The sequence below is a fragment of the Gloeophyllum trabeum genome, assembly GCF_000344685.1.
Source record: "Gloeophyllum trabeum ATCC 11539 unplaced genomic scaffold GLOTRscaffold_00010, whole genome shotgun sequence".
In the NCBI taxonomy this organism is placed as follows: Eukaryota; Fungi; Basidiomycota; class Agaricomycetes; order Gloeophyllales; family Gloeophyllaceae; genus Gloeophyllum; species Gloeophyllum trabeum.
The window spans coordinates 178,222-203,819 of NW_006920419.1; the positions used below are offsets into that span (position 1 = coordinate 178,222).

The 25,598-nt window shown below is 55.1% G+C and overlaps 7 protein-coding genes across 7 annotated transcripts; 3 read left to right on the top strand and 4 right to left on the bottom strand.

The window, feature by feature from the left end:
- Positions 1 to 230: 230 nt before the first annotated feature.
- GLOTRDRAFT_139693 (uncharacterized protein) lies at positions 231 to 2,185 on the bottom strand (the record flags this gene model as incomplete). Its single annotated transcript, XM_007869606.1, has 9 exons — positions 1,857 to 2,185; positions 1,744 to 1,797; positions 1,524 to 1,683; positions 1,425 to 1,464; positions 1,194 to 1,373; positions 1,085 to 1,139; positions 839 to 1,026; positions 767 to 773; positions 231 to 689 (listed from the first exon to the last, which is right to left on the bottom strand). The coding sequence occupies exons 1-9, from the start codon at positions 1,899 to 1,901 to the stop codon at positions 231 to 233; spliced, it is 1,188 nt and encodes a 395-aa protein (XP_007867797.1). The 5' UTR covers positions 1,902 to 2,185.
- A 1,534-nt stretch (positions 2,186 to 3,719) lies between these two features.
- GLOTRDRAFT_139694 (uncharacterized protein) lies at positions 3,720 to 4,621 on the bottom strand (the record flags this gene model as incomplete). The annotated part of the gene is made up of 1 exon (XM_007869607.1): positions 3,720 to 4,621. One exon carries the CDS (start codon positions 4,619 to 4,621, stop codon positions 4,031 to 4,033), a length of 591 nt encoding a protein of 196 aa, XP_007867798.1. The 3' UTR covers positions 3,720 to 4,030.
- Positions 4,622 to 5,079: 458 nt separating this feature from the next.
- On the top strand, positions 5,080 to 6,810 carry GLOTRDRAFT_45129 (delta 9-fatty acid desaturase protein; the record flags this gene model as incomplete). Its single annotated transcript, XM_007869535.1, has 6 exons — positions 5,080 to 5,374; positions 5,440 to 5,861; positions 5,914 to 6,147; positions 6,209 to 6,335; positions 6,392 to 6,567; positions 6,634 to 6,810. 6 exons carry the CDS (start codon positions 5,080 to 5,082, stop codon positions 6,808 to 6,810), a joined length of 1,431 nt encoding a protein of 476 aa, XP_007867726.1.
- Positions 6,811 to 7,401: 591 nt separating this feature from the next.
- Positions 7,402 to 11,811, top strand: GLOTRDRAFT_139696 (uncharacterized protein; the record flags this gene model as incomplete). The annotated part of the gene is made up of 16 exons (XM_007869608.1): positions 7,402 to 7,471; positions 7,546 to 7,625; positions 7,702 to 7,761; positions 7,853 to 7,904; positions 7,971 to 8,021; positions 8,079 to 8,233; positions 8,287 to 8,604; positions 8,651 to 9,103; positions 9,151 to 9,250; positions 9,315 to 9,475; positions 9,528 to 10,221; positions 10,283 to 10,401; positions 10,458 to 10,499; positions 10,562 to 10,658; positions 10,704 to 11,010; positions 11,070 to 11,811. The coding sequence occupies 16 exons, from the start codon at positions 7,402 to 7,404 to the stop codon at positions 11,809 to 11,811; spliced, it is 3,501 nt and encodes a 1,166-aa protein (XP_007867799.1).
- Positions 11,812 to 12,550: 739 nt separating this feature from the next.
- Positions 12,551 to 15,985, bottom strand: GLOTRDRAFT_78457 (uncharacterized protein; the record flags this gene model as incomplete). The annotated part of the gene is made up of 11 exons (XM_007869609.1): positions 12,551 to 12,921; positions 12,978 to 13,068; positions 13,125 to 13,345; positions 13,402 to 13,891; positions 13,951 to 14,134; positions 14,190 to 14,274; positions 14,328 to 14,555; positions 14,608 to 14,680; positions 14,730 to 14,847; positions 14,901 to 15,236; positions 15,728 to 15,985. 11 exons carry the CDS (start codon positions 15,983 to 15,985, stop codon positions 12,714 to 12,716), a joined length of 2,292 nt encoding a protein of 763 aa, XP_007867800.1. The 3' UTR covers positions 12,551 to 12,713.
- Positions 15,986 to 17,771: 1,786 nt separating this feature from the next.
- On the bottom strand, positions 17,772 to 19,568 carry GLOTRDRAFT_139698 (uncharacterized protein; the record flags this gene model as incomplete). The annotated part of the gene is made up of 14 exons (XM_007869610.1): positions 17,772 to 17,948; positions 18,007 to 18,045; positions 18,103 to 18,277; positions 18,335 to 18,345; positions 18,398 to 18,465; positions 18,522 to 18,579; positions 18,638 to 18,780; positions 18,848 to 18,956; positions 19,012 to 19,025; positions 19,084 to 19,095; positions 19,153 to 19,185; positions 19,235 to 19,341; positions 19,394 to 19,486; positions 19,543 to 19,568. The coding sequence occupies 14 exons, from the start codon at positions 19,566 to 19,568 to the stop codon at positions 17,772 to 17,774; spliced, it is 1,065 nt and encodes a 354-aa protein (XP_007867801.1).
- Positions 19,569 to 22,264: 2,696 nt separating this feature from the next.
- Positions 22,265 to 25,588, top strand: GLOTRDRAFT_63039 (alcohol oxidase). Its single transcript, XM_007869611.1, has 24 exons — positions 22,265 to 22,389; positions 22,455 to 22,462; positions 22,516 to 22,615; positions 22,672 to 22,733; positions 22,782 to 22,825; positions 22,890 to 22,963; positions 23,021 to 23,090; positions 23,144 to 23,217; positions 23,282 to 23,340; positions 23,396 to 23,434; positions 23,490 to 23,501; positions 23,553 to 23,621; positions 23,676 to 23,854; positions 23,910 to 24,052; positions 24,115 to 24,193; positions 24,254 to 24,489; positions 24,552 to 24,625; positions 24,684 to 24,750; positions 24,800 to 24,874; positions 24,926 to 25,009; positions 25,072 to 25,136; positions 25,191 to 25,263; positions 25,322 to 25,348; positions 25,401 to 25,588. The coding sequence occupies exons 1-24, from the start codon at positions 22,332 to 22,334 to the stop codon at positions 25,427 to 25,429; spliced, it is 1,800 nt and encodes a 599-aa protein (XP_007867802.1). The 5' UTR covers positions 22,265 to 22,331; the 3' UTR covers positions 25,430 to 25,588.
- Positions 25,589 to 25,598: the final 10 nt, after the last annotated feature.

The following is a 25,598-nucleotide window of genomic DNA, read 5'->3' on the forward strand; positions in this document are numbered from 1 at the left end:
TCAAGCAGACATGGTGCACCTACCGTAAGACGTCGTCGTATCATGATGGAGGTAGAGCATGCCAGGTAAGCTTGGGTGCACGAGGTTGGAAGGAAACCAGGAACATTAACGGCTGCATCAAATGCACTAAGTATTACAACAATCTATATGTACAGTACAACAAGTTTACACAACCGCGCTCGCGACCGTATGTACAGTACATCTCACATCTACACCAAGCACGAATGTCGTCATGACTGCCTTATTGAATACTCGCGGCGCGTGCTCTGAGACTGCACCAAAGGCGTCTCCGAGTCCACGCTCGAGAAACTACTGTTGCTATCACTGCGCACCAAAGGCACGATCCGTCGCTCAGCCATCTGCGGCGTCTGCTGGGATGTCAGCGTGAAGGGCGTGATGCCGACCGCCTCGGGGGATGACAGGTCCAGCGCTTTGCGTGGGGTGCTGAAGGTGGGCAGGACGTTGGTGTCTGGCAGGAGCCGCTTCGTGGTGACGAGGAGGATGACGTTGATCAATCCTGAAGGGAAGAAACTTAATGATAATACAGATAGGGCGAAGGTGTGGGGAGTTGTTTTACCGTTCAGGTTGAAAATGAAGTCGCAGGCGATGGTTACCCAGGGTGGCAGGTTCATAGCGAGCTCGGTCATGCGAGCCAAGGCGATTGGGAGCAGCAACAGGCTATACGCGATCTGCAAGTGCATACCATCGTGGGTCGACAATCAACATCCGTTTCCCCATAGATGACATCGACAGACAGAGCACTCACAGGGTACCTGTCAAGCCACATTCGCTCAGCATTGCCTCGAAGTAGGATGTGAACGGGAAGAAAGGAACTCACCACACCATGTGCGCGGCGACGCGCACTATTGCAGAGTCGATGTAGTCGCGCGTGATCGCGAGCTGCCAGCTTTGGCCCCGGGGGACCCAGCGCAGGTGCCATTTCCCTTCGGTCTTGATCAGGTTGCCGCGGACTCGAAGGAGAATCGCGCTGTACAGGAAGAAGCCGACGCCTGCCGAGACGAACTCCTGCGTACGTCAAGTTGATTGGTCGAGCCTACGGTAATATGCTGGGATATATACGCACTAGGAAATACTCGAGGAAGAACTGCTCGCGAGGGTAGTTGGGAGTAATCCAACACCTGTGTGAATGTCTGTTAGAATGTACCGGAAGGGGGGAAGGAGACTCCGCCCACCAGAGACCAGAGACGCCAAAGTAAGGACCATCCTTGGGCTTTGTGATGACCGTCGGGCCAAGAAGGACTATGAACAAGACCATGGCCCACCCGAACGCGAGTGAGATGTACAAGCCCGCCTTGGTAGACTTCCAGCGGAGGAAGAGCAGGTGGAACAGGTGAGCTGCGACCATGAAAGCCCTGCATAGACTCTGAGCGCCGGAAACACAGAGTTCTGCTACAGATACCTACCATACTGCAGTCGCAATATTTCCCGCATGTTTGAGGGCCCCTGTAGAGAGCACTCAGTTTTCTGGCTAGTGAAAGGCCGCGTGAAAGCGGAAGTCCTACCTTGCACTGCGCAGAATCTGTCCCCGAAGACGTAACCGTGGCGTACCCATCTAGCGTTCATGATTGTACCGACGGATTGAATAACATTAGCGAGTAAGAGTGAAATGAAGTAGGGCCTGAGGTGGGTATCCTTCCGCGCCAGTGTACGAGTCGCTCCCGTCTTGGCAATATTAGCTGCTTCAGACACGACCTCGCTTGGTGTCATAACATAGCTACTTACTAGAAAAGCTATAGTAACAGCAAGGACAGATAGACATGCAGCCACGACAATCACCTACGCGCTCAAACTTAGAGACAAATAAATGACCATGGACGGATTCGGACTGCACTCACCACCACGCCCGCCGCTTCATACGATGCGTAAATAGTGGGTTCCATACCAGCTCACTTGAAATGTTCTTCACGCCTGCGCAAGAAGAAATGAAGAAAGAAAATCTAAGACAGAGCAAAACGAAGGGAAGTGGGGGGCACGCAGTGTCCACTGCACCCCGGGAGGCTGACATGTCGTTATATCTATCCTGCCAGCCGCCCTAAACGTCCTGATCTCTGCCTAACGACCCGGGTCCGGTCTGGGCTGATATGACCAGTATACATGGGAAGTCGAGTGTTATTATTGAGCTGCGATAGACCAGCACATCAAGCCGTCAGCGCGCCTTGATGACCTCCCGGTGCTGGAAGGTGAACTTGATGCTGCGTGTGTAACCCTTTTCAGGAAATAGTGGCCACGTGGTATGCCGCCGGTATGTTTTCTCCACGACTCCTCGTCTGCTCGACGCGTAGGCGTCTTCAGTTGGTCTTCAGTTTCAGCTTTCCTTTCTTCCGATTCTCTGGGATTATACGACGAGGACGTGCTCGACGTGTCTACCCGCGACGGATGAGGCGTCGCCGAAGGCTTTGACATGGACACTCACGTCTCTCCACGAGCGTCGAGCGAATGACATATCATTTCATCCCGCGGATGGCCTCGATGAGAACCGCAGAGAGGACGTACAGGCAGGAGAGACTAACTGTACATCCCAGGGAGACCCGCGTTCCAGTGTTTCCTAACGTTCCCTTCCAGCCCGACTTTCTTCTCTAAAAGCACGCCAGAGCGGCCCCCCTTAGTGACCCTGCATATCGACGATGGCGGAGTTGTTTGGGATGCTAAGGGGGTCCCCTCGAGCGCAGGGACACCGTACGTGCATCTTATCCTGTGGTGCGAAGCATATCGCGGACTTTGTGTTATGCGGCTACCTACTGGATGTATGCGCGCCTGGCGAGCTGCACCCCGCGGATCTGAACGCCCTGTGAGTATTGACTTTACTCTTCGACACTCTGGCTCCGCGCCAGACACCCGTATCATGTCGGAGCGAACACACCGCTCTCGTGTCGCCAATTTGCTCCTATTACGTGTGTGCCGAAGTAGGTTCAGGTGATTCAATTCGACCTGTGCGCAGCCTTGACAGTGGCAGTCGTCGCCTTCGCCAGATTCGTCCTTCCCTGCCACCCCCCGTACTCGCTGTCATGACCATCTACCTCCAGACCCCTTCCATGAACTAGATAGGTACATAGGTAACCCCTCCACCGAGCCCGAGCCTGAGCCCACATGATGCGAGCTTCACATCCAGAGACGACTCCCTCGTCGATGCTGCCCCGGCTGCCCCGCACTCTGGTATATTCCACTTGATGGAGGAACCGCCTGCGGGGTGGCCAAGAACGGAAAGCTGATGGGCTTGGTTCGGTTTCTTTGGCATCGCAGTGCACTGAAGCCTGGTTCCTACAAGTTACGTGGATGGGAGAGCGGGTGGTAGACATCAGGTGAAGAGACGCGACGTTCGTCGGTCGTGTCGCTTTTATTTCCGACAAGCGCTGGGCAATAAATGTGATACGACCGGCGATGTACTCGTCCCCGCATCGAGTCTCAGGTACGTTGCACACTACAGCTTGGACGTGGTGAAGGAGTGTACCCAGATGGGGTCTCCTCTCCTTTGGGGGCTCCAGATGACGAGCGCCGTCTAGAGCTGAATGCGAGCCGGGGCGGCTTACTGCAAGGTACGCTATCATCTCGCTTCCTAGCGAATATCGCATTACTGCTATATATTCAAGTTCCCAGTCACAGTGGGACCGCACAGGTCGGGCCATCAAATCACGACTCCTTATCTACATACAGACACCTTGCGAGATGCTGTTGTATCAGGATCGCAGTAGACAACAGATGCGCTCATACCACGCTATTATTGTGATTACTATGTAGCAATGGTTTGTATCCGCCGGGCATTGCAGTAGATACTACCTCCGTACACCCCCCTTCCGCGTGCTGCCCGCTCTCAGCTCTAATTGCGCTAGGGGTGGTTGAGCGGAATATAGAACGGAGACGGACGCCAGATGATGGTTATGCAGTTCCTTGCAGCGAAGGGACAGACCTGCCCCCGCTGGATAGGACGGTTATTGGACACCACATGGCCTGCGGCTGAACGCCTTCAGATTGGCCTGAGTATTGGGGGCACGTGCACTTCATAGTGAGCGGCTTAGAGGTCCTCGATTAGGCCCGTTGTTGATTCGGGTACGCTAGCCAGTGGAGGTATGAGACTGCGTAGCCTCTCTCCCTTGTACCAGAGCCCTGGTCGGCCTCCGCCGCCCGAAGGCTCCCGCTCCCAACGTATGTCGATCTCGCCGCCCAAGATACCGCTCTCCCCAGCCAACGCGGGGTTCCAGAACGCCGCATTGATAGCTCCGTCTCCCTCCGCGGGAAAATGAAGCAGGAAGAACGGCACGCTGGACGAGTTTGCTCGGAGGAGGGTCGCGGCGGTAAACGCAGACTCGGATATGAGGAGCGCGACGGCGGCGTCGGTGCGCTGGCGCGACATGACGCCCTCCATCTCGCGCACGTAGTTCGGGCCCATCTTCTTCTTCTCGGCCTTGCACTGCGCGAGGACGCGGACGCGCCGGGGGTGTTCTGCATCTGCGGTCCTGGACGGGAGCCACCACCAGCCCTGGAGGTCGACGCCGCCGTCGGCCTTGCCGCCGACGCGCTGGAGGGACATGGAGAGGTGCGCCTGGAGGATGCGCAGCGAGCGCAGCTCGAAGGCGACGCCGCGGTGGACGGCGGAGGCGACCATGGCGGCGTGGCGTATCGTCATCGGGGATTTGTCGCGGGGCCATTTTCTCTGAATTCGCGGAGGAACAATTTACCCACGCCACCGTCCCCAAAGGACGCGACCTTCCTTTTCGGGATATGTTTTGATGCACGATGGACGGTGTCAAGCCAGAAAACACAGCGAATGCGGGGGCGTATGTCGGCGACAGCCATCGAGAGCGGCCCAGGCAACGCTGAAGTGCCCGCAGGCGCAGCAGAGTGGGGACAGCAGCCCAAGTTGGCCCGGCGGTTGTGCAGGTGGCGCGGTTCTGTGCCCCAACGGATCGTATCTGCCCCAGACGGGGCGTATATAATGCGCAGGCGTCGTTGCTCGTCATTACGGCGCCCTCCTTTCGTCTTTTCTGTCTCCTTTCTTTCCTCTCTTGTACGGTGACTGCAATGTCCTCCGTCTACCCGTCGCGCAAGTCGCCGCCGCCCGAGATGGCGACCTACACGCCGCCGCTGACGCCGCCGTCCGAGCCCACCAAGCGGCTCAAAAATCTCGAGCCGGAGCCCATCGACATCAACATCCCCGACAACTACGTCCAGCACACGCTCAAGACGCAGAAGGAGCTCCCGCCTATCACCTGGAGCAACTGGTACCGCGAGCTGCAGTGGATCAGCGTCCTCGCGCTCACGATCACACCTGCACTTGCGATCTACGGCGCGTTTACGACCAAGCTCACATGGCAGACGGGCCTCTTCAGCGTCTTCTACTACTACGTGACTGGCCTCGGTAAGCCCACCGCTTGTTCTATTTCCTCGCGCCGCTAATTAGTGGGTATATGCGCATATACGCAGGTATCACCGCCGGATACCACCGTCTGTGGGCGCACCGGTCGTACAACGCCTCCAAGCCGTTGCAGTACTTCCTCGCGCTCGCGGGCTCGGGCGCCGTCGAGGGCTCCATCAAATGGTGGTCGCGCGGCCACCGTGCGCACCATCGCTACACCGACACCGAACTCGACCCGTACTCGGCCCAGAAGGGCTTCTGGTGGTCGCACGTCGGCTGGATGCTCTTCAAGCCGCGCCGCAAGCCCGGCGTCGCCGACGTCAGCGACCTCAGCCGCAACGAGGTCGTCAGGTGGCAGCACCGCTGGTATGTCTGGCTCATCCTTGGCATGGGCTTCGGGCTCCCGACTGTTGTCCCGGGCCTGCTCTGGGGTGACTGGTGGGGCGGGTTCTTCTACGCGGGTGCTCTGCGCCTGACGTTCGTGCACCATGTAAGTCGTCAGTGCTTACATTTTACGATTGGAGGCTGATGTTATTTGGCAGTCGACGTTCTGTGTCAACTCCCTAGCGCACTGGCTGGGAGAGACGCCGTTCGACGACAAGCACACGCCCAGGGACCACGTTATCACCGCGCTCGTCACCATCGGCGAGGGCTACCACAACTTCCACCACCAGTTCCCCATGGACTACCGCAACGCCATCAAGTGGTACCAGTACGACCCGACAAAGTGGTTCATCATGGCCTGCCAGTGGGTCGGCCTCGCGTCACATCTCAAGGTCCGTTCGAGCTTGATTATATGCCGGATGAGACGCATATACTGATGCTTTGGGGATTTAGACGTTCCCTGATAACGAAGTCCGCAAAGGCCAGCTGACTATGCAGCTCAAGCGGCTCCGGGAAACGCAGGAGAAGCTCACCTGGGCACCGGATAGCAACGACCTGCCCATTGTCTCTTGGGACAGCTGTAAGTTCTCGCGCATGCACTCATCTGCGGTGACGATAACTGACGTGTCCTCGTAGTCCAGGAACAGTCGGCGAAGCGTCCGCTGATCTTGATTGCTGGCTTCATCCACGATGTCGCGTCCTTCTTGGACGAGCACCCTGGCGGCCGGCATCTGCTCGTGAAGTACATCGGCAAGGACGCTACGACGGCGTTCTTCGGCGGTGTCTACGATCACTCCAACGCCGCGCATAACGTGAGTGGCCTGTTTCTTATCTCTTATCCACGTCGGGCGGAAAGCTGATGTCGTATGCTACTGCAGCTGCTCTCGATGCACCGCGTTGGCATCCTGCAACACGGCTACCGCCAGAGCTTGGACGATAAGGCCATCCCGCCCGCGCAGCGCCTGCGGATTGCGCGGTACAACGAGCTCGGGTCATCGACGGCCGTGTCGGATGCGGAGACGCTAGTGGGGGAGAAGGAGGAGAAGGAAGCGTAGATAGATTGAGAGATGTTCTGCTCATTAGATGATTGGTTGTTTTACTTTTACGAGGTTCACGTTATGAACGAAACCAAAGGCGCCGTGCGCGAATGTTCTTTGCGGCGGTCGTTGTAGATTAATTAGGTGTAGAGGAAAGTAGAGGCTGCTGCGGCGATGAATTACATCGGATCGGACGCGCTATTACTAAGGCAATGCGTTATGCGCCTGTATCGGTGTTCCAGTGCCCCGTTGAAGGGCTGATCATTGCCTCGATAGGAATGGTCTGCTTTGGGAGTCAGTGATCTGCTCTTGATATAACAAGCTCTGTGTCTACATGTCAGCTTATATACTGCCAACATATTTGGCTTAAGCTTGCTTCGAATCATGAGAGGCTCTCATGGGCCTTGCTTCGAAAGTTCAGTTTGGGAGGCTGCTTGACACCTTTGAGTTGAAATACAGTGCTTCGAAAATCCAGCTTTATGTATTGCTGCTGGAGGAGGGGGCCCTGCTGACCTATGCCCCTGAAATCGAAGGTTGGGGTGGGTGAAGAGAGGTTGAGAGGATGATAAAAGGGAGGGGGGTGTCTGGGATTTTTATTTGACCACCAAGATGCCTTCAGGATGTGCAAGCGAGGATGACCTGGGGTGGTATCCTGGTTTTCTGGATGCAGATTTGCTGGGTGAGTGCAATATTATTATATGTTCTGGTCTCGATAGACACGCCCCGAGCCTGAGTGTGGTTTTGACTCCGCAGCTGTGTTGGGCGCCGCGGGAGAAGGAGAAGGAGCGGGCTGTGCTGATGGTGTGGGCGCTCGCGGGCCCGGGGGTTCTTCGGTGAGTGCGCTTTGCTCCCGGCGCGACGCGTCGCGTTCTGAGTGAAATTATGCTGTGGAATATTGTATCGATATAGGATGCGTCCTTGCTCGGCATCGAGTGTGTTAACAAGGACGGCGTGCGCGGGAGTTCACAGGTTCGTCACGGTCTTATGCATGCATCGTGGTGCAAATGCTTTGATTACCGGTGCTTACTAGTATATGCGCGACATGGACGCGTTTCTCCAGGGCTATTATGATGATATTGACGACAAGGCGCTCGCCAGTATGGATTTAACACGTGAGCTGCGCTGTTCTGGTGTTAAAACGGAAACGATGAGACTAACCGCACGCATGTCGATACCAGCGGTCGCCCCGAGGTCGTTATCCCGGCGCGCGACGGAAGGCGATAACGCGGGTCTGTATATGCGTCTTGCCTAAGTATGCTATTCCGAGCTGATTCGTATGGCCGCAGGTTCGACGTCGCGGCCACCGGAAGTCGTTGGAGCCCAATCCCGTGTCCCAGCAAAGCGCTCGTATTCCGAGTCTGATGCCGCAAGTGGTGGCAAGACAGCCCAGGGATCCGCGCAGAAGTGCCCACGCACTGACCCTGATGCGCCTGTCCTAGTCGTAAGGACGCCCGTTGTATGCGCGAGTCTGTCTGACACGCGTGTGCTCGCCAGGCGCAGGGATCGTGGCACTGGCAAAAGGCAATAGAGAAACTCTGCGTGGGCGTGCGGTGGGAGGTCGCGCGCGTCGTGTCGCTGGGGTTGAAACACCCCACCGCCTCGTCGGAAACGGCGAGGTACCTCACCTACGACGCGCTCAAGCTCGACTGGCTGAATAAGCTTTGCGGTGGAGACAAGGATGGCGCGAACGCGAGGTTCGCCCCCAGAGCTGCGAGGTCCATCTACGTGAACTGGATGAGTGAGGGTAACGATGAGATGGATCCGCGGAACGGGGATATGGAAACTGCATTCAAGAGAGAGAGAGATGCGAAGGTGATGCGTCGTGCTTATCACACAAGCCATCGCTGACTCCCAATAGTCCCCGTGGCAAGCGCTAGACGAAGAGGAAAACATGCTCAAGGACCAGAAGAGGGGAGATGGCTCCGCCCCATTCAACGGAACAGTGTGGTTCCACGCAAAGTTGAAGAAAGCGGAGCGCGGAGCGCTCAAGATCGAGTTGCAGCCACCGACGCTTGGCCCCTCGTGTCGATTCACGCGGAAATTCGGGTCTGCGAGCCACCTGCGGGTCAGCCTCCCCAAGGAGAAGGGTGGCGTCGGTGCGGAAGCTCTGCAGGCATGGTTCATCCGCCCGTTCGTCATTAATGGACAGGTTTTCCGTGCATTTTACGAGAAAGAACGGACGGTCTTCTTGTTCCGGACGGCTGAGGTGTATGATCCGAGAACCGAGTCCATTATGCCCGACCAGAACGACCGATGGTCCCTTCAACGCTTCTTAGACTGGCATAATCCCATGGAACTGAATCAGAACCAAGTGAGTGCTGCTCGAGAATGTGGGGCATCTAGCTCACTCCCTGTCAGACCATTGGGAAATGGGCTTTCCGTATGGGGTTGGGTCTATCGAGCTCAGTGGCAGGTGTTGGCCTTGCTCCGGACCATGTTCACCCCATCGATGAACAAAGTAGGTCTTCACTCCTGAAGAAGGACAGGAATTTACGTGCAGCAAGTCTCTGCAATTTGGCCAGCATACAAGCTTCACCACCCCGAAGTGAAGAAACCACCCAGTTGGATGGAGATGACAGACGGTTGCGGCTTCATCAACCGAGCGGGGCTGCGTGCTCTCCGGAAGACACTTGAATGGGACTATCTGCCGGTCGCTGTGCAGGTGCGTGTCAGGGGCGCGAAGGTAAGTAACAATTCGCGTTTCATCGGCTCCGCGTATTCAGTGCGTGCCACAGGGCCTACTGCTTTTGCATCCCGGAGCAGCCGAGAATGAGGACCCCGAGCCGCGGATATGGCTGCGACCATCTCAAGAGAAGATCAAGTACGACCCGGGGGTAGTGCTGTCAGACTCGACCCTGTCCACTATAGACGTCCTGAGGCCCGCGCATATGAGGACACCGTCGCGCCTGTCCGGGGAAGTGATGGTGAACCTCGGCGAGAACGGAGTGGATCCCCAGGTGCTCGTCAATCTCATGGAAACCGCTCTGGACGACTGTATCAACTCGTTGACAGACTGGGAAGGAGAAGACGGGTGCATCAAGCTGTGGCACGCTGTTGACAAGACTTGGGGCGTGCGAGGGGCGCGACTCGCTCGGCAGGAAGCCGTACGTGCGCGCGCTTGCGGACTGACGGGGAAAGACTTCTCATTGCATGCTGACGACGGTGAGGACGACGATGAGGAAGGGATCGATGGCGTCCCAGAGAATGCAGTTAAGGATCGGTCGACGGCATGGTGGCCAGACGAGATCAGTGGCTGTCCGTCATCACTTCCCGAAACTGTCATCGAGCTTTTGTCGAGCGGGTTCTCCCCGGACTCTTGCATCGTACTGAGGAGGAAATATCGAGAGGCCATCAAGAAACTTATAGAACGGAGGAAATCGAGCCTTTTCATTCCGACTCCGATGACCGCAAGGGCTTGGATTGTCCCAGGTGCCGTGACCATTTATTGATTCTCTAGATTTCAAGCTGGATATGTGCTCATTCACTGTAGATCCAGTTGGAGTGCTCGCGATAGGTGAAGTACATATCAAAAGTTCTCAACGAAATTTGAAGATGAAAACACCTGACGGGGAAGAAGTGTCAACTGACATACTCGAGGGGGATGTGTTGGTAGGTTCCTCGTCTGCCGCGAATATGCAGATACAATATATCATTCATGAAAACAGATCACTCGGAATCCCTGCAAATTACCCACGGACGTGAAGAAGGTAGTACTTTTATTACTGACTATCTTGGAAATGCTGAGCAAAGAGGTCGGGGACTCTGTCAGGTCAAGGCCGTTGTCTACCCCGAGCTGAAAGATTATGTCGATGTCATCGTCCTCCCAGTAACCGGATTTCGAAGTCTGGCATCCGAGCTCGCTGGGGGTGGGTTCCTCGGCTTCCTCCTTGAGCTGTATTGACTCTCCTCAGGGGATTATGATGGCGACGAAGTCCTGGTGATCCACGATCCTCGTATTGTCCAGGGCTTCCATAATGCTGACAGCAAATATCTGTGGGAGCCAGCCTCCGTAACCAGGGACATCGATGAAGACAAGACTCTGGTATCTGACTTTTTACGGCTACATAGGGAATCCGACAACCTCGCTCGTGAACAACAGAAGGTGGTGCTCGCCAATCTCGGCAGTGATAGTTTAAAGGGCCTCTATTCGACGATGCACGACTACGTTGTGTACACAAGAGGCTACCATGATCCTGATGCTATCCGTCTGGCTTATCTGTGAGTTTCAGTAAATAGATTAGTAGTGCCGAGTTGACTCGTTGTCACATTCATAACAGATTCAGTGGCGTTGCTTTGGATGGCATGAAGAGCGGGAAGAAGATCAAAGTTGAAGCTTCGCGAAGGGATCGCCGTCAATTTCTGGCTGGTAAACCGTGGTGGGCACTGGCGACGGCGATCACCGAAACCCAGAACCCAGTGTGTGCCAAGCGTGCTAATTCACGGTGCTTTGTCCTGGACGCTGTCGTGCGGGCGGCTCAAAAGGCAGCGGAGCGGCATCTCGTCAAGATTGATCGATTGCTGCAAGATAATATGGCTCGCGACCCAATAGATCAACATCTACTGCGACCGTGGGCTGCAGCGCGGTCAAGCGCTGAGCAGCAGCAGGAAACCAAGATCGGCGCGTTGAAGACGCGGGACCTGGACCTGATTGAGAAACACGTACGAGATATTTTCAAGGAACGGCAAGACGAGATGCGGCTCAAACCAGATCAGTCGTTCACCGTCCGGCCTATCGTGTCCAGGCAAGATGTCCTGCGGCAGGTATCATGGGACTTCGCATCCGCTCCATCTCTCGACCAGATGCTCATCTACAACGAGGACGACGACTTGCTCCAGCGACTGAAGGCGTCGTGCGCTTACACACTTTATCATACACGCGGGGTTTATTCTCCTTTTCCCTTCGATGTGGCATTTCGCGTTCTCTGCGATATCAAGGCGAAGGCGGCTGGCGGATCCAAGACGCTTCATCACGACTTCGCAGCTCACCACGCCTTGCACAAAGTGTTCCTGAAGAAGTGATGCATTTTGGTTATCGATCGGGCTGAGCTGGCGTTATTGTCTCAAGACTGTATCTGTTGCAGTGACCATGTACCGAATTAAGCACGGAATTGAAGTTGTACGGACCAAGGAGAACCTCACGATGTGTTGTGCCAGTGGGCGGACGGCACCAGATCGCTTCTAAATGCATTACTGATTCCGCGACCCCGTGCAGCCCATCAACGGGCATCTGCTGCAATGAGGTCGTAATCAAGACTCAATTCTATTGGTCCTAGATGCTCTTTGGTTACTCCATCGGTGTGGCGCGGTGAGACCATGAATGCGACTTCTAGGCTTTTGGCTAACGCATACACCCCATCCTCTGCCGAGCATGGAATTGCACCAGGAGCGCAGAAGAAAAGTTGCGGCGATTCCGCATAATTATGAACCTCGCTGTAAGTTGCCGTACATTATATGGCACCACAGTGCACTTTGCCATACATTGGGTTAGTGGGTGAGGTACTGTACGTGGGATCTCCCTCAGGCTGCGAGTTCCCATAAATTGGGCCAGTCATATGCCGCCTTATGGGGGCGCGACCGAGATGCTGTTGGACGGAGCGGTTCTTCGGGTTCATCTTCGTCCTCCCCACTGGCATCGCCTGCGGCCAGGAGCGAGAAAGTCGATGCTAGCCATCCCGCTTCCATCCCAGACTCCCAAGGGCATTCCCACTGGAGTCTGGAATGGGGCGATAACACAAGATCAAAGGCAAAGCCTGGGCATGAGTACATACGCTAGACTGTGGGTACTATGTAGGCTTGGACCTGCGCCTCTCAAGTGGAACATAGTAAACGAGCAAGTGTCTTATGACGTGTGTATCACGTCCTGCGTTTCAACGAGGACATATGGCACATTCAAAAGATCAGTCTCACGCATCTCACCGAGATCAATGTTTCTGGATGCCTAACTGGTCGTTCAGCTCCTCCAGCCGCCTCTGCCAGTTCTCCACCTCCCCGAGCTTGCTCTCGAGGTTGATAATCTCGCGGTCAATGCCCATTCGCTCCTCGGCGGTACCTACGCGCGTAAGCACCGCTCTACCAGTCCCGTCCCCAGGCAGGGTCAATAGCTGTGTGTGATATCGGATTAACGACGGCCTGAACAAATACGTATCAGCGGGTGGACGGTAGTCAATCCGGACGACACGGCTCACCGCAGCGAGATCGTGATCAACGTGATTCCGAGGCTCTTGGCATGCTCGTACATCCGGCCCTCGACGTCGCTCGACACCGCGCTCGTGCACTCTACAACAATGCAGTCAGCATAGAAACACATCCGGCACCTCGGAAGGACTCCTCACCGTCGAGCACGGCGAACTTCGGCCTGTGGTAGAACACCCGCGCCATCCCCATGCGCTGCTTCTCCCCGCCGCTGAGCACATCTCGCCACTCCTTCCTCGTCCTCCACCCGCCCTCGCGCGCGGGCAGGTACGCGAGGTGCACGGCCTCGAGGATCCCCATCAGCTCCTCCTCCGTCCTGCCCGACCGCGCGAACTGCGCGTACGAGTGCGGGTAGATGATCCTGCGTAACGGGGCCCTGTCAGTGACAGCGCAGAGAGAAAGGAAGAAGGCACGCACTGGTCGAGCAGGCTCCCCGCGACCATGTACGCGCGCTGCGGCACGACGAGCACCTCGTCCGGCCGGCGCACGACGCCTGCCTGCGGTGCCCACAGCCCCGCCAGCACACGCGCGATGGCTGTCTTGCCCACGCCGTTGCTCCCCGTGATCATCAGGTGCTCGCCCGTGCGCAGCGTGATCGTCAGGTCCCGCACAAGCGGCGGGTTGATGCTCGCGCCCAGAGTCATGTCATAGTCGTACATATTCTCAGCCGCGTCGGGGTCGGCGATGGCGAAGTTGAGCGGTGGCACCCCGACGTCGACGTGCTCGAGGGTTATCTCGTCTGAGGATGAGGAGATGGAGGGAAGCGCGGGGAGCGCGTGCAGCGTTGAGAGGAGCGTGTAGAGGCGCGTCGTGAGCCCCGAGAGCTCGAGCAGGTCCTTGTACGCGTACATCAGCCGCCCGCCCGCGTCCGCGAGCGAGAGCAGCAGGCGGCGCGAAGAGATGTAGTCTGCGGTGGAGTGATGGGTTTCAGATATTTTATTTCGTTCTCACCCAGGCGTCACTCACTCTCAGTGCGGTTCGCCACTGCGTCGTCCGGGCTGTCCGAGTCGCTCTCCTGGGGCGGGCCGGCCTGCACACCGAGCGAACGGGTGCGGTTCATGAGGACGGGGATCGATATCAGACCGTACCCCGCCGCCGACCAGAGGTACTTGATCACGTAGTCCTCCGTCCACTCGTATGCGATGCGAATCTACGCACACGGTAAGGCCTGCTCGTCTACCCAGCACAGGACGAATGAGAAATACCTTGAAGATGGAGTTCACGTGCTTGATGAGCCGCAGGTACGCGCGCCAGAGGATATCGTGCTCCCTCTTCCCGCCGTCGTAGAACCTACACGCCAGTGAAGCTGTGAGCAAGCGCCGACGAACACTCACACGACTCACGCGATCTCCTCGGCCTCCCTCCCCACCCTGCCCACGCCCGCGCGGAACTCGCCCTCCAGCCGCCGCTCGACCTCGGCGAGCCGCCCGAACGCAGGCGTCACCGCGCGCAGGATGCTCGCAGTGACATAGTAGTTGACGAACAAGAGGACGGTGCCCGACGGGCCGAGCGAGCGGGAGAGGGACAGGGTGAACAGGACGAGGTCGGTGGTGGGCTTGATGAGGTTGCCGCTGTAGGCTGTGGTTAGGTGTGGTTATGGAAAGGGCAAAGGAGCGTGCGCACTAGAGCGTGGAGAGCGAGTCGGAAAAGGCGGCAATGTCGGCCGTGATGTATTGGTCTACGCCTTCGAGGCCGCCTGGCATCGCATGTCAGATAGCGTAGGCTAGAAAACACGCGGGGATTACCTTCTAAGCCCACGCGGTAGTAGCGGAGGTACGGGAAGGAGGAGAGGTAGAGGTCGTGCGTGTAGCGCGTCAGGCGGGTGCGCATGCGGAGCGACAGGCTCGACTGGAGGTGACGGATCTACGCTGTCATTAAGTACGTGAAACGGTCACCTAGTATCAGATAGTGCTTACCATCGAGTTGGTGTACGTGCTCGGGATGGCGAGGAGGAACCACAGCCCGAGGCCCTTCGCGAACCCCTTCCCGTTCGCACTCACCAGGTCCCTGACGATGCGCCCGTCGAGCTTCGCGACGCCGACGCTCAGCACCGTGCGTAGAATGAGGAAGAAGGAGTGGAGGACGAGGATGAAGGACTCGCGGCACGTTATGGAGGGGAAGGCGATGCGCAGGATGGCGGCGAGCTGGCGGAGGAAGGAGCGGGAGAGGGTCGGGCGGTGGGACGAGGAGAGGAGGGGGAAGGACTTGGCGGATGAAGAGAGTACGGAGGGGGGCGTCGGCTTGATGTTGATCTGTTTGGGGGTACAGCTGGTGCATGAGCGGCAAACGAAAATATATATTTACGGGCAATGACAGATGTCCCGCCACCACACTGTTTTTTCCTGCAGAGTCTGGGAGAGAACGTTCCTTGACCGCTTTTTAGCGGGACAGGGAAAGACATATGGAGAATGAATGTCAATTAAATCTCCCATAAATGTTGGAGGCCAGGGTGCTTGCAGGCCTATGTTCCATACCTGGGACATAATCTAGCAAGGATGCAGAGCATATCCGGCGGAGCGTATACCAGCAAAACGTCAGGAATAGGTAAGGACATCCCCAAACCGACCGGAGGTCTCCAGGGTCTGAACTTTTGGGATAATGGCCCACTATTCCAGGATCCGGCTTGATATACCCTCCACCCGATCTTCTATCATCCTACGACGTTGTCCGTTCAACCAGGATATGTTCCTGGCGTGCTCTCCGGCGATACATCGGTCACTACACGCAGTGTAAGGGAACACACCTTGTTTACTTTATCGCCGTACGGGACGAGCAGCGTCTTGCTACCGTCGGGTTCGTCGACGTACACTCTTTGCAGCGCATCTTCAACATCTTCCGGCGTCACCTTCTTTCTGCGCGCTGACTCGGTCAGCTTTGCGAGGACTGACGCCGGTACGTCCACCACACGCGATCGCAGGACGAGGAGCGACACCAGCAGCGCGAGCACCGGCGTCCGCGACTTGGGCGATAGTGCTCGCAGACGCAGTGCGAGTTCAACCATACTCGTACTTGGCAATTAGAATGGATGCGAGGAGAGGGACGGCCGTACTTCAAGCCCTGGCATTAGCATGTGAAATCCCCCCGCCACAATGGTAAAGGGTGGGAAATGTGGGGGTCGGATTCCCATGTATCCTTTACTGGGGACGTCGTGCTTTACTACGACGACGAGGAGTCGACGACAAGAGCGTTTCAACGTCGACTATGCAAGCTGCCTGATTTTTCACTGCTTGGTATTTGCCCGCAGTACCCAGTATGCTAGTAGTACGGCGGCCTTCGCTGAACCGCCTCGGACGCTCTTCAACGGATAGGTACCAGTGACACAGCCTGTCCTGCGCTTTCCAACTCTGTAACCCCCCCCCCCCGCCATGTCTGGAAGCGCAGACTTGATAGCCTGGAGACGCTCACGCAAAAATTTAAGGACTCTGAGCTCAAGAAATTGTTCATCGAGTGCCGCGCTGCGTTCAAGACGGACCGGAAGGCAGGAGAGGGCCTCACTCCGTATATCAGGGCGGACCATTCACATGAACTTGAATACACGGCGATGTATGCTCTCGCTTCTTCGTTTGGCGACTCAATAGTAGTGTAATCTACATTGCGCACAGGAAAGGCGTAGTGTCATCTAGTATATTGCAAAATGGCTCACGCCTAATCGCCTTCGACGCCCTCATGAAAGACGTTTACCAGTTCCAGGAACAGTGCGCCGCAAAGCTCCGGACTCTGGGATTCGTCTTCGGCGTGCGCCCACGCCATACTATGGGCCATACGCGAGCGTCGGGCATTTGCACCTACACGTCCCGCCGTGCCTGTCGAGCCGCGCAGGTGGGCTACGGCGGCGCGTGACTGGAAGACGGTGCCGGTGCGGGCGGTGTTAGAGGCGTTTAGGCAGAAGCAGGGTGAGGATGATCATCGCCGTCTCTGATTATGATACGCAGAGGGGGCGCACCTGATCTCGGGGTATAAGCCCCATTTGTCTGGTCGTATCGTGCAACATCGGACGTAGAGTCTCGTTTGACGGCTGCCAGAGCAGCGTTCCCTCTGACAGATAAAAACGCGAGCCTATGGAGCCAGACGGTATCTACCGAGACACTCGTGCGTCGCTTGTAGTCTTGCTTCCGCTGTTCGCAGGTCTTCAATGCATCGGTCGGTCGGCCGTGCCTCCCTGCCAATCTGTTCGACCAATTCTAGGATCCGGCCTGAACTAATAGATCACTGCAGCAAGCTGAAGCGGCCTTCGTGGTCCTATCGGATGTCTTCTCTGTCCTATGAAGTACCTTTGCTAGTAAGGTCGAGTGATCTTGTTCAATGGGGATATGCCGTCTGCACATCAGGATCTTCGCTGAGAGTGATCATGAAATAGTCGATACTGTGAGAGGCGTTTTTGGTAGCGATATATCAACTCGAGATCTGGTGTGGTGTCAAAGGCGCCGACGTTTGAGCGAATCGGGATCACAAGCTCTTCTTTGTTTGTGATGCTAGGGTTATGGTATGCAAACCCCTGATGGCGAAGTTTGATTGCTTGTAGCATTCAATCCACGACGCAAACAAGGAATTTGCAGGATGCGCGGTGAACGAAACGTGCTCGGGAGTCACAAAGATAAAATGTCGATGGTTAGCCCGCGGCTTAGTACGATATAACCCTTCCCTGAATTCGCAGATAGTCGATCATAGAAGACTTTCACAGCTCTGGCCCATTACGAAGGTTCTAATATACATCGGAGGCACACCCGTCTATCCATGCATGGGGCGAAAGTATAACATACTAATCACATATCTACCACGCCCGACAGTTAGCGCGTACGCCCGCGGCCCCGCCCGATATCGTGGTCCGACGACGTGTTCGACAGCGTGCCCTTGGACTGCGCGAACGCCGAGCGCATGCCGTCGTCTTCCGCATCCGGGTACAGCGCGCCGTTTTCTTTATTGTCGAGGTCGACCATCTGATGCGACTCCACGTGCACGAAGACCTAGGGAAGAACTCGTCAGGGGATTGCAAGTGGCCAATGGCACTGTGTGGGGACGTACCTCTGGTGACCGGCCTTGCGATAGGTTGAGCACGCCCGGCTTTAGAGGGGACGCAGGCGATCAGCGGATGAAGATAGTAATGGGAGTATACCGTACCTTCCGTGTGCGTGAAGCCTCCCTGTGGCCTGAGAGGTGGTGCCCCGTCGCCGCTTCGGGGTCACCGCCGCTCGGCTCCGTCGTGCGGTTGTACTTCCAGCCCGTCCGAGAGTTCAGTGTTGACATGAGCGAGTTGGTATACAGCTTCGAGAGCGGGAAGTTGAATGCCAGATGTCTAAAGGTAAGAACGGTAAGTCACTCGTAGGAATTGTGGTACTGAGTTAATACGGACAATCCGGATGTCTGAGGTACGAGGTCAGCAAAGGAGGTGTGCGTGAGGTTGAGGGATACGTACACTGCCCACGAAGAAAGCGACATCAAGAGTCGCGACTAAAGCCGTGATCATGCCCGTCTGTACGGTAACTGCACAAAAGGACATATATCAAAGGGCAGGGTCATGAAGCCAGCGCAACACGTACGCCGGATGATCTTGTTCACGATGTCGTCTGTCGCAGGGAATCCCGTTTTATGTCTCCTCTAGCAAAAGCGGACAAGGTCATCGCCCGTCCGAACGTTTAAGACAAGGCGTACATACCAAGTGCCACGTGAGCGCCGTCGTTATGAGAACGTCGCACACTGCATTTGAGATCAGCCAGACGATCACGATGGCCTGGAATTCCTGGAACTTGGCGAACTGAGGGATAATGCCGACTGCTATGGCCGTGCCTACACCTCCCACTAAGCCGAGGCGAAATGATCAGAATTATACTCGAGTACAGTTAGGTAGGCAAGTGAGCCCACTTACGCCCACCGCCCAATGCAGCTACCACGACCGCCACGACCAGCAGCCAGCTCCCCGTCAAGATCTTTATTCTCCATGCGAAGAAGAATTGTACGAGGCAAGCAATGATACCCTGAAAGGTGAAAGTGAGCAGAGGATGGACATTGCTAATATGCAGAGTAACGTACTGTCATTGCGGGGTCTGGTATAGAGAAGGCAGCGATCAATAAGGATTGACTTGCATAACAAATGATTCGTACCTGCGGCGAAGACTGGATTAAGCGTTGGTGAGTGGGCGCGTTTGTTCCTGTGAAGCATGCATCACGTACCCCAGTTTGCTTTTGACAGGAAATCGAGGTCGCCTGTACCGCTGATTAGCACTAGGGTAGAATCTATCTTCGACTGGCTTACCGAAATGGATGATCACCGACTGGTACATCCATATGCAATCGAATATGGTGTTGACGGTATCGGCCACGAACAGGAACACTACATAGCACTTCATCCACGCTTTATCGCTGTTTGCTAGGTGAGCTATCTGACCGGAATTGTTGACGTGAGTCCACTTACTTCTGGAAAGCCTTGAAGTATAGGAATGTCTGCGTGATCATGATACCATACAGGAGAATATTGAAGAATAGACCGATGATGGCGGGGCCATGACTATGTAGGAAAGCTGGGCGTAAGAATAATTAACTCATAATACGGACACGACGCACGCTACTGTGGCTGGGCTGGCGGCCATGGCGGACTCTCGTCAGGGCGAGGAACTGGCGGGGACTGGACCTGGCGAGGAGAATGCGCTGCACGCGAGGATCCCTAGGGTCATTGTTATATATCTCACAACGTTGGTATCCGTACTTGAATGAGAAAATTCGCGGTGTGGAATACCATCTTCGGCACCATGGATGCAAGTATTTGCGATGATGCCAGATCTCGCAAAGGGAGATGGGAAGAAAAGAATCGCGGTAGATCGGTCGATCCATGGTGACAGCAGCGTGACCCTATAGTAGTGCATAGTACCGTTGCCGAGCAGGACCAGGTCGACTTTGAGCGTCGCGAGTTCGGATTGTGGCGCTGGGGTCTCTGTGGCGTGGTTCTGTGACCTGTGGTCACATTTCCAGTAGCTAGACGTCTACCATATATAGTGTCTACTGCCATACTTGGGTGGTACTGAAGTCAACGAGGCCCAAGTGGGAGGCATTGTTCGTTCCAGCCGTAGTGAAGCTTCAACTAAGTAGCAGCTTCAATGGTGACAAGTTCAATGTTTCTCTACATTGATGATACAAGTTGCCAGGAGATGAGACTGGTCACACTCGGATTTAGTAGTAGCCTAGGACATGTACTTAATTCACCGGCTGGCTTCTGATACCAACATATAGTCCACTGATGTTAGATATCCAACCTGCTATAAAGTGCAATACATTGCTTTGAATAGCACTTTCTTCCACCGGAATTCTTGTTGGAGCCTTTGAGGCACAGGATACTTCACCAATGTACCTTGTTACCTTCCGAGTCGGGATGCATGTTAGAAAGTCACATCAATCCTGTAACGCAACCACTCCTACGATTCCATGATGAGTGTATACGAGCTATGAACCGGACTACATGGTTTGTCTAGATCTTAAACAATGAAGCAGAGTTGTCACTTATGTCATAGGCAGACCTTGGAGTAGTATTGCACAATTCATACAAAGGAGAAGGGTGCTAATTACACATATACTGTACCAGACTATGTATATAGGCTCTCTCCATACTCTCAGACCTAATAGAAGTGTACTTAGAGAGCACATAGAAGTCAACAAGCATTAGCATAGGAGAAACTCGATAGTTAGAGGTGGATGTCACTCCTTTCCATCACGCGGTGTCAGGACCCCGAGTGCAAGCCCGCATTGCTGTGCTCGATTTCCTAAAGTCGACCTGGTCCTGCTCGGCAACGGTAGCATAGTGACTCTCCTATGGCTTTCGTAGTTTTCTCCGGCTCGTTGCGAAGCCGTGGCACAATGCAGAGTGGCGGAAATTCTTCCTTTGATCCAAGATGATGTTCTCCGCTGTGTGGCGACCTCCACTGTCTACATGCCTGATTTCGGCCACAGGTCTTCGGGTGGTCTTTGGTCGACCTGAGCAGGGCAGGACGATCTCCGAAAAACACGATGTTAATCTTCTCACGATTATTCAAGATTGATTCAAGGGGTCAAAGCCCCTGAAAAATGAAGCTTAGTTACCCTGAAATAACCGATCGTTATGACGGTGATCCAACGCTGTCGTATGCTGTCGTATGTATATGTACATGCATATCCATGTCAGGAACTTCAAGCAAAATTGGCTTAATCCCCACGACACAAGACGCGATCGATAGAACTTGACCTTATTTGTCTAGAGCCTCTTCTGAACCGCAAAACTAGAGGACGGAGAGCAGCTCACAGCGCAGGAGAGTCGGTATTCTATCCAGTGATATCTGCTGCCGGGGTGAAATACACATGCTTGATCTTTGGAGTCGGTAACAGCACCGACACCAAGGCCGGAAGGCTTCAAGTTCGTGAGAACAGCCGACGGAGACCTGCCGGGGAAAACCGCGCGCAACTATGACATACTGACTGCACTCTATTCAATTTCGAGCCTGCAAGTCAGGACAATCGATACTACTACCAATACTAATAGTACAGTACTTCGACTAGTGCCCAATCTACAGTACATGCTCATTGCTTATGACAGGCCGCCAATACTTAGATGTCGTCCCAATCATTCGCGGGGAAGCACCGCTTCCCCACTACTAGGACCGGAGGAATAGTTTAAGAGAGAAGATATACTTCCGGTCCTTTCCACCCAGGCTGTCAGTTTCAAGCGACCATTGCGCTTGCTGGATATTACTGTAGTGAAATGTGCGAACACCAAACGAACATCCGAAAACGAGGTGAACGGGCTCTGAACTATCTCAGGTGTTTTCGTGCAGCCTTCTAACCACTGATCCAGGTAACATATACATGATTCAGATGCATACAGATTGATTGCGATTAACTATAGGGATGTAGAAGAGGTAGCCAAGCAATGCACAACAGCGTCCTGCCAAGATCCCTAATTGAATTGGCACCGTCCTGCTATGCATCTTTCAGGTCGTCGCGACCGCGTGACCTCCTTCCCGCCGTTCCCGATGCCATGGGCGACGCCAGAAGCTCAAGTGCACGATTTTCTGCGCCAAGCGCTCTTTGTTCTGTCCAGACCCTGGTGACATCGATATGCCGACCTTGCTTCATTTGGCATGGGCGTCGGACCTGCCTCATACGTACTTAGCGCCCATGCGCACCTCGGAACAGAAATTCGTCGAGAACTCGAAGATTCGAATCAGGGTTCTTCCTCCTCCCCCACCCCCCGCCTCGTTGCTTCGGCTACGGTTGTTACTTTCTAGCAGTCGCAATGGCATCCCGTATAAAGTCGGCAGCAATTCATATGGACCTCTGATCCGTAGCCCGTTCTCAGTGCTGCGCTCTCGTACATACTCGAAGTAACAATGCCGATCGCACAACTTCAGGATGTCACTGGACGGACTTTCGATTATATCGTCGTAGGTAAGTAGGCCGGAAAATTCAGAGTAACACCAGATGCCTTACAATTGGTCGATCCGCTTGTGTAGGCGGAGGTGTAAGCACAGTTGGAGATGTACCCCCCGCAGAGTGGACTCACATGTATGGCAGACCTCGGGATTATGTATTGCTGCAAGACTTACGGAGGACCCGAACGTGCACGTGCTCGTCCTGGAAGCTGGAAAGGCCAATATAAACGATCCTCTACTCCGTCAGTCCATCCCAAAAAGACCGCGTGTTGTGCATCAACTGATGATCCCCGATAAGTCCGACCAGCTTCCTACGCTGCCCAGTTCGATAACCCCGACTATGATTGGAGCTTCAAAACCGTAAGTCCCGGTAGCGTATGAAGAGCGGCAGCGCTGAAAGTACCCTAGGCTCCCCAGAAATACGCCAATGGGACCGAATACCCGTGGGCTCGGTAAGACACTTCCTTCTTGCCCGGGGTTAACACACGTATCCTAACAGAATATGCTGGTATGCAGAGGCAAAGGTCTCGGTGGGAGCTCCGGCATCAACTTCATGTGTTGGACGAAGCCTCCTGCAGACGAGATTGACGGTATGGCACCTCAGACTATGCTACTCTGGACCACCTTACACTGACGGGCATGACAAGACTGGGCTCGTTTGGGCAACCCCGGCTGGAACTGGGAGAACTACCAGAAATACTCTCATCGGACGGAAAAGTAAACACCTGCTCCCTCCTCTCGCCACATCTCACTAATCTGCAACATGGCAGGTGCGTCTACCCTTCAGAGGAGGTCATCACCAAGCACGGTCTGAAAGTAGAGGGCTGGCGCAACGGGACGGATGGTGCGTTTATTTGTTTGAGCGCTCTCAGACGTACGTACATACAATGCGCTGAATACTCGTAAAGGCCCGCTATTGACGGCGTTCCCCGCCAAGATTAGTGCGGCTGAGTTGGATGTCCAACAGGTAGGTCGTCGACCAGAACAGCTGTCGACTTTGCAATGAATGCAATCTCTATCAGACTTTGATCAACCGCGGCATACCCCTTGCACCAAAACCCGTGAGTTAACATGTACGAAAGCCGACACTGAGTCCATACTGAGCCCGTGATTTAGCTTGATGGAGATGTAAGAGACCTTACCCGCGACGCGCTCGTTCTGTACTGACATACCAGCTAGTGTCGCGGTGTGTTCTTCGGGACAAACACCGTGGACCCGAAGACTTCTACTCGTAGCTACGCCACGACGGTACGCTCTCCACATCCACCAAAAATGACTGCTCATGGGAATATATCAACACAGGCATTCTTCCTCCCGAACAAAGACAGGAAGAACTTCCTCGTCCTCGTTGAAGCCCGCGTGAACAGGCTCGTGACGGAGAAGGACAAGGACGGGCTAGTCACTGCTTCCGGCGTCGAGTTCTCTGTGAACGGACAGAACTACTACGTGCACCCCAAGAAGGAGGTGATCGTAGCCGCCGGGCACGTATTGTCGGACTTGTAGTCTCCTCGATTACTGTACTTACAGCCCTCACAGAGGTCTCAAGACCCCTCAGCTACTGGAGCTCTCCGGGATGGGCAACCCCAAGCTGCTGAAACAGCTTGGGATCCCGTTGGTCCTGGACCTACCGGGCGTGGGGGAGAATGTGCAGGAGCACTGCTTTATCGGGACGACATGGGGTGCGTCCCGGAATCGTATGAGCCTGTCTTACTTTGTTCAACTTATGCTTCTTTTTCTCCAGAGCTGCGCGACGACGTGTCCTTTGAGACGCTCGACGTCCTCCGGGACCCCAAGATCGCAGCCGAGCACCTTGAGTTGCAGTACGTCGTCCACACGCACTGGTCTGTCTCATGAACGCCCTGATCCGCATCTCCGCACAGCAAAGCCGCGCAGGGCCTGTTCACGATGGGCATGGTCGGCTTCTGCTTCGTGCCGCTTCAGATGCTGTCCAAGCGCGCTGAGGAGATCCACAAGAAGGCGCGGGAGAAGATCCTGAAGAACGAGGACAAGTATCCGCTCGGGCTACTCGCGCAGTACCGGATCCAGCTCGAGCGCCTCGAGAGGCAGTCACCCGGGTGCGAGATGATCCACTTCCCTGGGTTCTTATCGAGGCCGAGTGAGTTGAAGTTCATTCACGTTTCGCATGGGCGAGAGAGGAGAGGCTAATTTGATGTGTAGACCCTCCGAAGGAGGGGAAGAAATATATCACGATGCTGTCGTTGATGAATCACTTCTTCTCAAGAGGGACGATTGTGAGTACTCGCTTTGACTTGGTTACAAGGAGTTGGAATTCACGCGTGAGCTCCATAGCACTCGAAGTCAAGGGATCCCGCCGAGGACCCAGAATTTGACCCCCACTACTTCGAGGAAGACATCGGTGAGTAGTAGCAGAGCGATCGCAGGACCCTTCAACTAAGGACATTTAGATCTCGAGACCTTCATCGAAGCGGTCAAGTTCGCCAGGGATCTGCCCAAGACGGAGCCGTTCAAGAGCTTGGTCGGTGAGTATCAGCCGTAACTCAAATCTCGACCCTATTCACAGGCCTCGGCAGTCCAGGAAGTGAATCCCGGACCCGAAGTGCAGACTGACAAGCAGATTGGGGACTGGATCAAGGCGAACATGTCGACGACATACCGTGGGTTTCCTTCGCGCCCTGTAATCTGATAAAGAGAGCTGATTCCTCAGCGTGATTATCAGATACCGCGGGCGCATGCTCGATGCTGCCGAAGGTCCACGGAGGCGTCGTGGACCCCAAGCTGAAGGTGCGTTCTCTATATAACAGCGGAGGGATGTGAGGGTCTGAAGATACTCTGCAGGTATACGGCACCAGTAATATACGGGTGGCCGATATCTCCGTCATACCCTTGCACTTCGCGTCGCATACCCAGGGTAAGTCCGTAGGGAGAACATGCGGGGTGGTCGCTGACTTGGCAGGTGATGTCCGTAGCCACCGTCTACGCCATTGGAGAGCAAGGTATGACGCTCAGCTTCGGTCCACGGAGATGTTGGCTCAATGATCCTTCTAGCCGCCGACATCATCAAGGGCCGTGCATAAGGTCGTCTGCGACTTGCACACGCTGCGGAACATGAATACTCGTGGGTGGATGGCTGCGAGGATTTGGTTTTTATGTCAGGAATAGAACTCATGATATATCTTCATCTTTGGATTTCTCTGCTTAGATTTCACGATATACCTTACGAAGCTCAATGACAGGAAATGTTCG